General features: G+C 32.4%; 1 protein-coding gene across 1 annotated transcript in view; it reads right to left on the reverse strand.

The window, feature by feature from the left end:
- LOC125054926 (T-cell leukemia homeobox protein 2) overlaps positions 1 to 14,468 on the reverse strand; it is a 29,049-nt gene extending 14,581 nt beyond the window's left edge. The window contains exon 1 of the mRNA XM_047657076.1: positions 13,773 to 14,468. Coding sequence (XP_047513032.1) covers positions 13,773 to 14,295 — 523 coding nt within the window. The 5' untranslated portion in view covers positions 14,296 to 14,468. The remainder of the gene's footprint in view (positions 1 to 13,772) is intronic.
- Positions 14,469 to 14,985: the final 517 nt, after the last annotated feature.

Below are 14,985 nucleotides of genomic sequence, written 5' to 3' on the forward strand. Positions count from 1 at the left end.
AAAATGCTCAGATTAAATTGCTTGAAAATGCTTAAACGGAATTGTAAACCATTTTCGTTTCAGTGTAATTATTTAGTATGAAAAATCGTATATTATATCGTTTTATATGTTTTAGACACGATTAAATCAGGCCTAAAGTTTGAACAAATGTCTTAATATTATCTACATACCTAGGTATATTTAAATCAAATTGTATTTATTTACAACTATGCACACATATGAACGTCAACACTAATGTTTTTATGAGTAAACTTTTACCTAACGCGTTTTGGTTCCTAATAAATGTATATTTCGAAAATACTTGTTTCAGTTTTAATTATAAGTATTTTAATGACTTTTTGGATTCGGATCGTTTTGGATATAGAATTTTCTATTAAATATTATTTTAAACTTTATATTCACGATGATGGTACAGTTATCACAGGTGTTTTCAAGTCTTATTAAATGATGAAGTATTTTTTATCTTACTTTACACATTAAACAAAAAAAATGCTTACACGGCAAACTATGTATTGTTATATAAAGTATTGATAATGAATATTTTGGTTTAATATAAATATAATGAGTAATGCAAAGAGTTATACGTAAAATAAAAAAAAAATGGTCAAGCTTAGATAGCTGAAAAAATGAAAAAAAAAAGAACGAACAAAGATGGCTGGTCCAATTGGAGTATTTCTTATTTGTTTTAGTCCTTGAATTTGAAAAAAAATGTTTTATTTAGTTATTAGGTTTTTATTCTAGAAAAGCGAACAGTCACTATGTGGTAGCATAGGAAAGTGTTCCATGTATTTGTATCTAGTGTACTTAACAGGCTTAGTAAAAAAATCATATTAAGGCGAAACGAAATTCGCGGCAGCTACAGAATACATACCTATTTCATAAAAATCGGTCAAGCCACTTCAGATGATTTTAGTTAGAAACACTATTACAAGAGTATTATATATATATATATATATACAAAGATAATATATTTCTTATACACTCACGTAGCCGGGAATATAGCGGACACGATATCTCATTATTTTTGTATGATTATTTTATTAGAAATAATTTAAGTGGTCGATTAACCAGTATTATATTCAATGTCATATTATGTAATTTAATATAATTTTAAACATTAATTCAATGATTGACCATGATTTGGCTGGATGCAATTTTCAATTGCAAATTACTACGGACTTAAATATAGACAAAAATAGTAGATTATCCTTTAAAATTAATCTTAATCTGTGGTAACCTGAATCGCGGGACTTTGACATTTGCCTAGTTTCCATTTTTGAATATGGAATTGAATCAAAAACCAGATATTATTCCCACCCACGGCTTGGTACCCAATTACACTACACTTAGCCATAGAAACATATCGCTTTCCTATGTAGGTACCATTAAAATATTGTAATTCAATACAATACCACAGCACGTAAATTTAAAATTAAATTACCTAATTGCTTTTAGTATTTAAGGCAACGCCAATGAAAATCGTGTTCGCGTTTCATATTTTCAAAAATAGAATCCCATTAAATGGCGCGCTCCCATTGGTCGGGAGACGTAATGGCGGCTTCACGTGACCACAAATAATGTAATTTGTAAGGGTGCATGATACATGGCTGTTTTAAGACAATGGTAAATTAAACTTAATAACCCTATTTGCAATATTTATGATCGCAGTATTATTTTAGCTAATTGGATTGTCACGTAATATTTGAAGGTATGTTAGGCCCAATTAATTATTTTAATGTTATTATTTTGTAATTCGTTTTTTTCCGGTATACACCCCTGCCATAGTGTCAAGGGACTTTTTAGGGTTATTTGTTAATATGCGTTTAGACTGTAATAAAACATTCACCAGTCCAATTTGTAATATATATAAAAAAATATTTAACCTTGTCCATAGACAATTATAATACGTCTAAATTTAATACTCAAAGGTATCTCCTATATGTACTGTTCAAGCTAAGATTTTCCCTTCATACAGTAATTGAAAAAGCAACCATTAAGGAACACAAACCATATTTATAGCAACGCATGAATCATCTCCTAACCAGATTACGACCTACCAAATCGTATTAACCCACCCTTTTCCACCCCGACATGCCATGAAGTAACTTTGTGTGTTTATTGGACAATTTTATTTGTTTTTATACGCAGACAATTGGTGATATCTCGATACACTCTATATAATAGGTTATGGTGGCACTTAAGAGAGACTTTTGAATGTAAAATTTAAATAAAACATGTGTTTATAACTTGGTAAAACCGGTAAAAAAATATTTTAATTGTCTTTTACGATTTATACATCTACTTGGTCTGAGAAGTCTTTGAATAGAGCCACATAATTATGTAAACTTACTTTTTTATCTAACAGATTGCGCTGATAAAAAAATATAAACTACTTTATATTATAGGATATTTCATTTAGAGATTAAAACAGAAAACAGATTACAAATGATGTAATAACAAGTTAATCATCAAGCTGCCAACATTCCATTTTTAAATACGAATTTAAAATGTCATAATTAGAAGATCACTCGCTAAATAAAACTCAAAAGAACGCGTAATTGCTTTACAATTATATCCCTAATCTTAATAAAGGGGCGAGAAAAATTAACAAACAAATTAACTTTGAAAGGGTTTAACCTTTTATTCCTTTCCCTAATACTTTTATGATACCATCCCTCGGGATAACCCTCCTTCACATCGCATTGTCTATGATTTATCATATTCAAATTTCGAATGATATTCGAATTATGTTTGAAGGATATCTTTTGAAAACAATATCATGTGGTTATAGTGTGTACTGTATACATATGATTAGAATATGTAAAATTTTGACATAAATATTTTATAAATACTAAGTATATTATTGACAGTTTGTTTACAATAGTACATTCGTTAAACGGCCTTTTATTGAAACATTTAGTCTCGGCTAAGGCATCGAGAACGCAGAATGTTTATTTTATTAATGTAAAGTAATTTGTAAAAATTAAATTCAATAATATTTCATTGTACAGAATGATAAATGGAATCGATTGATAGTTTTGACAATTAAATTAATAATTTAATCCTATCTAATTTCTCGGAACCTCCAAGGACGGTAGAGTCAGTAGATAAAGTTGGCGAATCACAATCTTCTATTTAGTACTATGGCTTATATATTTTCCTTCAAGAGTGAAGACTTGTTAAAACGCTACGAAACGAACACACTAACATACTGACACTCATGAATAGGATTCCTCTTTACTACGGTATTTTTTTGTTTAAATCCCCCTGACCGTTTGTTTGACTCCAATTGCAACAGTGCAGTGCCACTGAATATTTCACGAGACACGATTGAAGTTACTACGTGTAGCACCTTAAATATGTATGAGATTTTGGCCGGTCATTTTTTGCCCGTCCATTTCGCCTTTTTGACCGTCGGCTCGGATAATTGAGATGTATGTGATTGCAATGTTTGATTGCGATTTTATAGGGTGTTTACTGTGAAGGGTTGAAAGTGCGTAGAGTAGTTTAATAAACATTAAATTGCTTAGATTTCGACCCTATGGCACTACGTTTAATAAATATGTAGATCTGTGTCCAGAGACTGATCAAGAGCGTACCAATTCTTAAAAGGCCGGCAACGCACTCGCTAGCCCTCTGGCATTGAGAGTGTCCATGGGCGGCGGTATCACTTAACATCAGGTGAGCCTCCTTGTTTGCCAAATTGTTTTTATTTTTTTTATTGTATCTACGTTATTATTAGATATATAATTAATTGTGACCACTGTATTGTATTTGTTAAATACCGATTAAACTTTTAAATAGTATAGTATAATTTAATATTGTATTAGTTTACCTAATACTGATTAAACTAACGGATGTAACGGTGGTCAAGATGGAAGATTTTTATTTTAATTCCCTCAAACAAGACGATTAAGCAGATCATACATATCTAATCTGTGGATGAAATTGATTGAACATTGTTTGATTGTATCTAAATTATTTTGGTTTAATGGCATATAGGCAAGTCGGTAGAGGCACTAATAATTATTATACCATTTACATGATACCTACAAAGTGAAAAACAAAAGCGAATCTAAATCAATCAGTTTACGTGTTACTAAAAATTCAAATTTCGACGTGTTTAAACCCAACAGAACGTTTAATAATTCAGGGGTAAAGTTTAGCTTGAAGTGCAGACAAATGTGACCATCTGAGTGATGGAGCGAGCGGCGGTAATCCCAGGTGACAGACTCCAATTAGATGGTGAGCATTCATCTTCCCCCTCACTGTTATGCTGGATAAAAATCGGATTAAAATATGTGAAATTGCGCTTACTGCCTACCGGTGGTAAAAAGTTTTGGACTTTGGGGTTTGTTCGTATTTAATTCAACTTGATTCGTTGGTCACTAAAATAGGCATTTTGAGTTTTCATTTAAATCTACATTAATCTACTTTAAATTGTCATTTTAAATTTTGAATTTCTGACCGAAGTACGAGAACTTTATCTAAATAAATGACTTTTTAAAATTTTAAAAAAGCAAGTTGTTTTAGAAAACTGCAGATTACCTGATTGACACTAACGGATTGCTCCAATTCAAATCTTTTTTACAAATAAAAAAAGGTGGCCCTACAACCTTAGTCTCTTGTCTTTTTTTATAGAAAAGGGGCAAACGGGCAGGAGGCTCACCTGATGTTAAATGATAGCTTCGCCAATGGACACTCTCAATGCCAGAGGGCTCGCGAATTCTATGCCGGCCTTTTAAGAATTGGTACGCTCCTTACTTGAAGGAACCTAATTCGAATTGGTTCGGAAATACATCAGTGGGCAGCTGGTTCCACAAAGTGGTGGTGCGAGGCAAAAAACGCTCAGTTGTGGAACAGCGGACGTTGAGGCGATACGGGTGGAATTTCGTATTCTGCCTTGACGTCCAATGATGAAACTCAGCTGCAGGTATTGTCTTGTCTAGGGAAGGCATCAAGAGGAAACCGGCATGTCATAAATTTAAGCATCAACACGTGTAAGGTACAGACGACTGCTTGTCTATTAAAAATATAATGATACATATACTGAGAGCTGAGGTCAAGACTAAGGGTAACATTCAGAAACTTAGCACCAAGTCAAAAGTATAAAGGATTTTTATATATAAAACCATAGTTCGAGACTCGTTTTAGAATCCCACCCCTAGAGGTTGTATTGCAACTGTTTTAACATCCATAGTGCTGATAACATAATCTTCAGATTATATATATTACGCTAGTTTCACCTAATAATTAGTACCTACAGTATTTTATACGAAAGTATCATTTAAGCCGAGGCAGTGACCGCCGCACAGATTACAAATTCCACCAAAACAATCGAGCAAATGACATGAGAACCTCATTACAAACACGCCACCTCATTAAATATTTTGTCCCTTGTCATCGCTACACGGCTTAATTGCAGATGATCCTCCCAAATGAAAATTAAATTTGAACATTTTCTTTAAAATTGTTCATAATTCGTTTAGAGTGCGTGTTTAAAATTGAAATTTTAAAAAGCAAGTATCTCGTAGTTATAAAAACTGTTTTTGTTTTTTTTATAATAACCTACTGGCCAGTCTTCTCACGGATGTAAGAGGCCAGATTAACAATTAATTTACTTTTGAAATATATTATGCTCTTAAGGAAAATGTGGCATAATGGTGAAACATTTGAAATCGATGTTTATAAGAGCGTTACAAACAAAAACAAAATCTTTTCTCTGCATGTATCTGTATCTCATCTGCTTTAATTTATTTGAATGACAAGGTGATCAGTCATCCGTGCCTGACACATGTCGATTTTTAAATCATACGTATCAATATTTTCTTTCACTATTATTTAATATTACTTACTATTAAATTTCAATAAGTAGGTACTTAATACCCTATTTAAATTTTGTACATAGATGGAGAAAGCTATTCACTGTTCATAACAGTGAAGCGACGGGTGACGGTTCAGAACCGTGAGCTTAGACTCTAGGCTATCAATGCGTTACAATTGTTACTTATATATGTAGAACCTTATTAATGAAGCTCCATAATTAAACTCTAGTAAAAAAATACTATTATCTCTTCACCGTGTTAACTGTACAAATATAAAGAAACATATATACCTAGTCGGGATTTTCGCACAACATCGAACACAGACGTATAATTTAATTTCATTCATATTTTAATAACTAAACAAGTGTGCACTAAAATTAATAACTTGTATCGAATACGTTACATGTAAATATGTCTGCAGCCTGCAATATAATATTTTAGGCGCCGCCCGCCCAAACCATATATTTTCACGTTTGAAATATTGCTTCTTTTATAACCTAGCACGTTATGGATTGGCGATGAAATATAACAGCTCTCGGTTTATTTTATGGAGTTTTTTATAAGAATTATGTTTACAATGTTTAGGTATTAGAGAATATTTAAGTGTTATTAGCAGTATATAAGTATAGGTGGAAATGGACTTTGAATTATGATATATCGATGTATATATATTGATTAGCTCCTGTACTTAAATAGTCACAATTATTGTTTTAGTTTTTGCTTAATTATTATTGTATCTCCTTTTGGAATTGTAATTATTTTGGTACAACTGTACCAAAACGGACGCTTTACTACCTAACTAGGTAGGTACCTAAAGCGTCCGTCAGTTTTACACGTCCCTGCTTATTTTTGTGATCGTTCAGAGCCTACCAATCAGATAATTATTATTCGTCGGAAATCAACAACAAATATATCCAACATACTAGATCATATGACGTTTGTAACAGACTTATTGGATATTACTAACATATCATAAAAAATCAATCAAATAAAAGACGTTTTGTGAGAGGACATAGTGATAATAAAAGCTGTGTAAAGTAGTTATGTAATAAATACTTAACTAATATTTAACCGTAAATGCGCGTAACGTAAATTAAGTAATTAGGAATTACATACACAATATTGTCTAAACACGGAAGTGTAATAACTCATAATTAATTTATAACAATTTTCAATTACTTATTTTTAATTAAATGAAACGCGATATCGTGTACCAATCATTATTATTAATAAACTATTGAAACGTACAGTGTACACACATGTTTTATTCTTTTAAATATTAGATGCTTGCACAGAACCCTTTCAACCCTAAAGGTGTTAAGAGAATATCACCGCATATCATCGCACTGAAAAGATCGAGCCAAATTTTCATAACATGAGGTTCCCGAGGGAAATGACGAGAAAGGCTTTGCGGGGAACGATCGTGTATCGATGATTTTGTTTTTCCAATAGTCTATATGAGTTCCAATATTATTTGCTTCGTCCATGAGTATCCGCCAAGTTTTATCATTTTTATAGGAAAGGATGAACACGCGGGTATGTTGTCGACCTTTATGGGAATGGTGCACTCCTTTCTTGAAGGCTTTTAATTCAGTTAGGAAAATCCTCTACTGATCCTGAACTGCCTCAAAAAGAGCTTAATTTTGGGAACTGGTAGTACCTACCTAGTTATGTAAATTTAGATCTCCGTTTTTTTAAATATTGACGTTTAATGTGTACATTGTTACCAATAAGGTTTTACCAATAAGAAATAATAATACTAGATGCCACCGCGATTTTTTTTTATTTAGCTTACGTTTTTAGTAGCTACATATGAAACAGTTTGCTATGCTAGCGTTTGCTTTAGCGTTAGCTTGCGCCAGTTGCAATCGTTTTTATTTAATTATTTTAATGGTACTGTATTTCTGTATTACTACTGTACGAAGTGTAAATAAGTAAAATAAATATATTAACTGTAATATCTCCAGAACTTGCGCCGCCGCATCGTGATTAATCGCTTAATTTAGTATGAATGAAACGGTTTCAATTAAAAAATTTGCCTTATGTGATTTTATACTAGGATTATTCCCGTATCAAACTATTGTTTAATACAATTAATTGTTAATACAAGATAAATGAATATAAATTAAATATGTGGCGTCGGTATTGTTAAAGGAATTTATATGAATAATAAGGATATATTTACAGCGTTTTGACATCAATCCCTAAAATATTTGATTTCTTAATACACCTTTTTAAGCTTTGCAATTACATAATCAAGGATTTATGGACACAAATAACGTCAATAAACAATATTGTAAAGCAATTATATACAAACAGCTATTAATTATAATATTAAAACGTCGGCGAAGTTCAAACGTTGATATGAGATTTCGTTTATTTGATTGTAATAAAAATATTTTTTGCGTCGCAAGTTTTTGTTTACAATTTTAGATAAAATGCAAATATGGTTTGAAATAGCTAATAACCTTTTATTTAAACCATTCCTATGATAATTTAATTAAATAAACTTCGGAATATCTTCATATTTTTAATCCTTTATTACAGTACAATATTGACCAAATTTTACAACAAACTCTCAAGCGTAATTAGAGAATTATCACTAAATAAATTCAAAGCCCTCGTTAAACGAAAATGAATCAATAAAGTTTTTTTTATAAATTTGAGCAATACTTAAATGATCCTAATCCTTGGGATTGATTTGCTCCAGTTCAAACAACTTGTATGACAATACTTGGCGATTAAAAAGAGTGGCGGAAAGTTTCTTGCCAGTTCTTCTTACCCGCTCTACGCCCTTAACTTACGAACTGGTAGTAAATGTAAATTTACACTTCTTTTCACTTACATTTTAACTTCTTTCTGACAATTCAAAAGTGTACTTGTTTACCTACATGAATAAAGATATTTTGAGTTTGAGTTTAAATAACTTTCTTTGCAAATTACTGGTTGAACGTTAAGATTTAGTTATAATGACTTCTGTTGTCTTTTAAATTAAATTTTAAGGGTCGTTGAATGTTATGTATGTTGTCTATACTCTATACCTAACATAATGTCTTCAAGATATGTGAAACCATTCTTTAAATTTTTTATATTTTTGTACTTATTATATTTTGGTTACACTTATCAATAATAAATAGTCACATCACTTATCAATTGATGTGACTATTTATATATAATAAAAAAAACCCGACCTACTTACTCGTAATTACAAATCGTGTCGGCTGCGAATTGAAACGGATTTTATTATATTACAAAATAGTTTTGCCTTAATACTGGGCAACGTGAAATATACTTTAACTTCACTAACTTAAAGTTTATTTTAGATTGAAATTGTAAAACCGCAATTCAAGGCTTTTGTCTTATGTTTGTATTGTAATAAGTCAATTATGTGTGATGAGTTTTGATCTGCTATAGTTTGTTGACTACTCAGAGTCGTATATTTATTAATTGTTAGTTAATGCTATTTAGTGGAGTTCTCAATGACCTATGGATGTACCAATATTTTATTTAGTTTTTGTAAATTAAATCTTATAATAAATCGGATGAAAGTCTCATAAACTACCTAGTTTATGTATGGATTTATAAGGTAGGTTAAGGTAAAGGAAGGTAAAATATAATGTAAATAGAAATATAATTATGAATTTCAGCATACTTATCAATATATTATATGGGTGATGCTAGTTTTAATTCTAATCTATATGTATCTACTGTAATAAAGATATGTTTGTGCGTTAGTACCAGGGGGTGCCTCTGAAATTTTTATAACAATACGGAATGGATTACTTTGCTAACTTAACATATATATACACATAGCATCACGATTTATGTAATTGTAATTGGTTAGGTCGAATTTGTAACCGACCCAAATGACGTCATTCAAGTCAGATTGATGATATCATTCTCGATTCGAATTCACTATATTCATAACTAAATTTATATTCAAAAAATAAAAAATATTTTTTTTTATCATGATATATAATCCGCATCAAGGATTGTTCTTATCATATTCTTATTTTTTTTATTTTTTTACATTTGAAATGTTTTCTTTGTTGTGTTTCTCATTTCCCAACCATTCAATCACAATGGACCACAGCGAAGCGTGGCAGGGAACAGCTAGTGTAGTATATATTTTAAAATAGTGGTGTAATTTCGTCGTCCGAAAATTAATTTTTAGAAGCATTAAAAATGACCTAGTGGCTTCAGCGTGCGACCCTCATCCCTGAGGTCGTAGGTTCGAACCCTGGCAGTGCATCAATGGACTTTCTTTGAGACAATCATCGTGAGAAAACCGGCTTGTGTATCAGGCACAGGAGGCTGATCACCTACTTGCCTATTAGATTGACAAATGATCATGAAACAGAAAAAGGTTGTAGTGCCACTCATTTATTTATTTTAAAAATTCATAAAAAATGGGCCCTGTTTAAATGATATGATTGAATAGCTGAGCTTCATCATCGTCAAGAAAGAATACAAAATACCATCCCTATCACCTCGACGTCCGTCGTTCCACAACTCAGCGTTTCTTAAGGCAGTTTTTGCCGCTACTATGTGGAGCTGCCCAATGAAGTATTTCCGAACCAATTCGACTTAGGGTCCTTCAAGAAAAGAGCGTACCAATTCTTAAAAGGCCGGTAACGCACTTGCGAGCCTTCTGGCTATGTGAGTGTCCATGGTCGGCGGTGTCATTTAACATCAGATGAGCCTCCTGCCCGTTTGCCTCCTGCTTGATAAAAAAGCATATAAAAGCTAACTACTAATATAAATTTTAAGCCAATAGTGTAACTAACACAATATTAACCATTTGGACTTATGATTTTCAGCTTAAATAAAGAAATTATTATTATTATTTATTTATTTTTTTTATTTTTACATTTAAGGTACAAAAAAAGAAAACAGATTGGTTAAATATATACCTACAGTTATTACACACTAAATAACATTTGTAAACCTGAAGTCCAATTAGATCTGTACACAGCATTTTCGTGGAATCTTCAGCGCTGGTTTACCAAATATTAACAATTATATGCAGTATATAATATGTACATATACCTATTAAACTTACTGACACAAAAAAAAAATTAGGTTATTCTGGTTGCAAGTCTGCACCGCGAATAATCTTTCTAAATTCATAACTAGGTACTATTGTGAATAATATCAACATGAGAACACACAAAATTATTATATAATATAATAATAATACATAAGTAAATTAACTATAGTACGAATAAATAATATTCAGGTATATTGAATGTAACCTAACCTATTAAGCTGATGCGCTTGGCGAAGAATAAGAAGAAGTATGACCGCCAACCTCCAGAAGTGGAGTGGCACTACAAGAAGAATATTCAGATGATCTAGTGCGGCCAGTGTTTTAAACAATATTTCTATTGTAAATTGTATGATAAAGACTATTAAGTAGTGCGGTCTGTAACAGGAAACGCTAACCATTACACTGCTTATTACACTCTCCATTGATTTCAAAACTAAAGCAATTTTTATTATACGCCTAAAGTTGATTGAACTGATGTTTACGTTTTATAATGGAGAAAATCATTATTCAAATTCTATTTTGCAATATTTTACGTTCAAAGACATCTCGGTTTATTGGACTCTGTTCATTGCCTTTCTCTCTGGTAATTTATAACACGTTAAAGGAACTATAGCTACTTCTTGGCAATGATAGATAATAATTAGCATGCATCCATCTTTTATGAACGAAAATGTAATAAATTAAAACACGCATAATGTGAAGTGGCTAAAACAGTGCTTCAGTGAATCCCCGCCAAAGGCTACAGAAATATATTGGATTAGAGTCTCTCCAGGATGTGAACTAAGTGACCTATTCCTACCTAAACCTGGAGTTCCACCGCTGTATCAGGGAAACCCTCGCCGCTTGAACACAAGACAGCACGTATTGTGTCACACACAATTAAGAAATTACTATGTAGTATAAGTGTCTCCTCTTATTATTTTCTACAAATCGCAATATTTCATTGTTAAAAGATAAAAAGCATCTAACCAAGTCAGTTAGCACTTTCGTGTTGAGCAGCTAAGTGACCGCAAACGGAACCTAAGCAGTCTGTTTAGATACGCTCCAGATAACACAATTTTCTTGTACCACAGATTATAGACTGACAAACGATTATGTAAAGGTAGACGACCCTGTAGATTGTGAGAAATGACAATCAAACATAGAACAAGCGATGTTGGATTGACAAATTCATTAAATTCTTAAGCCAAATTTGAGCTTGAACTGTCAAACAAAAATTCTAAATTTAAATAATAAATCTAATAAGAATTCCGGAAGTACTTTAAAATTTAGTGAATTAATTAGTAAATTGCGATCGTTTGGATTTAAATTATGTTAATAAGGTAATTAATATTTTTAACAAAATATAAATATGATAGTTCAATTCTAGCTAGATATTTCATAAAAGTCTATTACTATATAACCTATTGCAGTGTGTATTTTATTTTAAATTTCTAAATTCAAAACCCAAAACCCAAAGTTCAAAAAGGTATAAAAGAAAAAATAGAGGTGTCATTGTCAGCCTACAAAAAAGTAAATCATCGGAGCGGATGTTCTTATTTCAAATGTCAAATTATTGGCGCTAAGATGACAAAGGAGTTCCGTGTCCAGTGTTGCCAATTCACGCAACTATCTCAATTACAGGCGTCCGCACTTCCGTTGCGGTCGAAAAAACAACACGGGAGGTCTACACGCGTCGAGATTCGCAAAAACAAACGATTTTGACTGTGATAATGGCTTAAAATACAATCGTTTGTGTTGATTAGAATCGGTACTTTTATGGTCTAACTCTTTTAGTTATTAAAACTTCAAATAGTTACAGTCTTGTATCGTTAATTTGTTAGCGAAATGACATGAAACAAAAACCATAGATAGCTACTGTAGGTTATTGTAAAGGTTGATATATACCTACCTATTAGGTACTTATCTTTGTTTATAATATGTATTAATTACCTTCTTAACTACTAGCTATTACACATCTAGCACATAGTGTTATTCCTTAAATAATACTTACATCTTAGCCCATTTTAATATCAAAGTTAATTGCTACGCGGCTATATTCAATGAAAAAAATACGACACATCACTGTATTTGCCATGCCAACACCGATTAGCTACTTACACGCTAAAAAACAAATTTTCCTTTGAAAAAAAGTTCTAAATTACCCTTGCGACTCTCGGCGCGACAAATTATAACGTAGGCGTCTCGAGAGGATACAAAAAAGGCAAAAAATTCTATTTTACCCAAAAAACAGTCCTTCGATAGTGACACACGCAACAGATAATTCCGGACATTGCCACTTTTCAAAGGATTAAAAAAAAATGTTTTTAATCTGTATTCGGTCACAGATTTACATAGGTGCATACTTAAAGTGATTTATCGGTTTGAGATTACAATTCGAAATTTAAAAGCTTTACGTTTGACATTATGAGAAAGATAATTTCTTTGCATTTGCGATTTATTATTGTATTAGTTTAGTTGTCAGGAGCCTAAGTAAAAGAGCTTTTTTTATGTTGTATCATTTTTTTTTAATGATAAATTACTTAACATAACAGGTTACATACTGGTACGTATTCCAATATTCAATATATTAATGCTTATATAAAAACAAGTCAATAAAGTTTAGGCGCTACTTAAAGTTGCCATTTCATAGAAATTAGAATCGAAAAAAAGATTACTATGGTCGCATTTTTTTCAGAACACAACACGATTTTACTATTGGCTCGATTGTATACTCGTATTTATTAATCGCCATCATCTTAATTCAGATACCTAATTAAAATTTTATATCCAAAGGTACTACATTAATTTTTTTTTTCTTTATCAATCGGGGGTTTCCTGCATCTTACTGGATTGCAGGTCAGTTCTAGGGGAATAAAAAAATATTGTATATTTTATTATAAAAAAAAGTTACTCACCATTTAATCTATCCTTAACAACTTGGTGTGCAAAGGCCGCGGCGGCTGCCTGCCTCATAGGATCCAGAGCCACCCCCCAAGCCCCCAACGCACCCAAGGCTCTATGAGCTGGCACCCTCACAACCCCTGGGTTGCTGGAAAACCCATACCCACCACCAATACCTAACCCGGGCCGTAACAATAACCCAGAGTTCGTATACATAGGGTTATGGGCGAAATTCAAAGCTAAATTGTCCTTCCCATCATCCCTGGCACTTTCAGACTCTGTGTCCTGATCACTTCTTTCGTCACTCTCACCAGAATTACGTTTGTCTATGTCAAATTGTTTTCCTAATAGTCTCGATATGCTAAATGGTAAGTTGACCCGCGGTTGGGTTTCGGTGATATGGGGTGAGTCGCGGTATCTGTCGTGGTAGTCGGAGTCATGGTCTTCGGAACCACTTCTGTCGCACTGGCCGGAAAGTCTGCTGTCAGAATCTACATTTATCTCCTCCTGATCATCATCAGAATGTAACGACGACATTTTCGAACACTTGCACTAATGTTCACAAAAACATTTCAAATTTCGAACACAATTGACAATGTTTGAATTCCGAACACTCGATTCGCGCGCAATGACAGAATGAGCCAATCAGCCCCACCTCTTCAAACGATAGTTTGTCCGCAACTCAACTATGCCCGTTGAGTGGAACAGTTTCCGACAAAAGCTTAATACGATTTCCAAACATAAAAACTCGTTTGGACTCAGTAACTTTAACGCAGTCATTCTGTCCTTTTCTGTCCCGTTCCCACATCACCCCTTAGCCCATTTGACTAAGGAAAAAGAACGTCACTACAACATCATAAAGCTTAATTTCATAATGTATAATAGTTTACTTACAACCTTCTTATCCTGGTAGATTGAAACTAAACACATTGTCGATTATTTGGTAGAGCGAGACGCGTATATGCTAAATGTGTCCATACGGGTATATTAAACAGAGACGGTTATATATACTTGTAGGCGTGGTCTCGAAAGCGCAGTTTAAATCCAGTTATGGACTTATGGCCTGACAAATGGTGTACATATTAGGGGGGCAATGTTAGAAACTATTTTTGAATCTTTTAAGACAGTTAAATTATTTACGTTCGGCGGTCGAGTGGGCTATAGACAATGCACTTTATAATAAAATAGGGCCCAGGTTTCATGTTATTGAGATAAGTAATAATGTAT

This window comes from Pieris napi, chromosome 12, assembly GCF_905475465.1.
Source record: "Pieris napi chromosome 12, ilPieNapi1.2, whole genome shotgun sequence".
NCBI lineage: Eukaryota > Metazoa > Arthropoda > Insecta > Lepidoptera > Pieridae > Pieris > Pieris napi.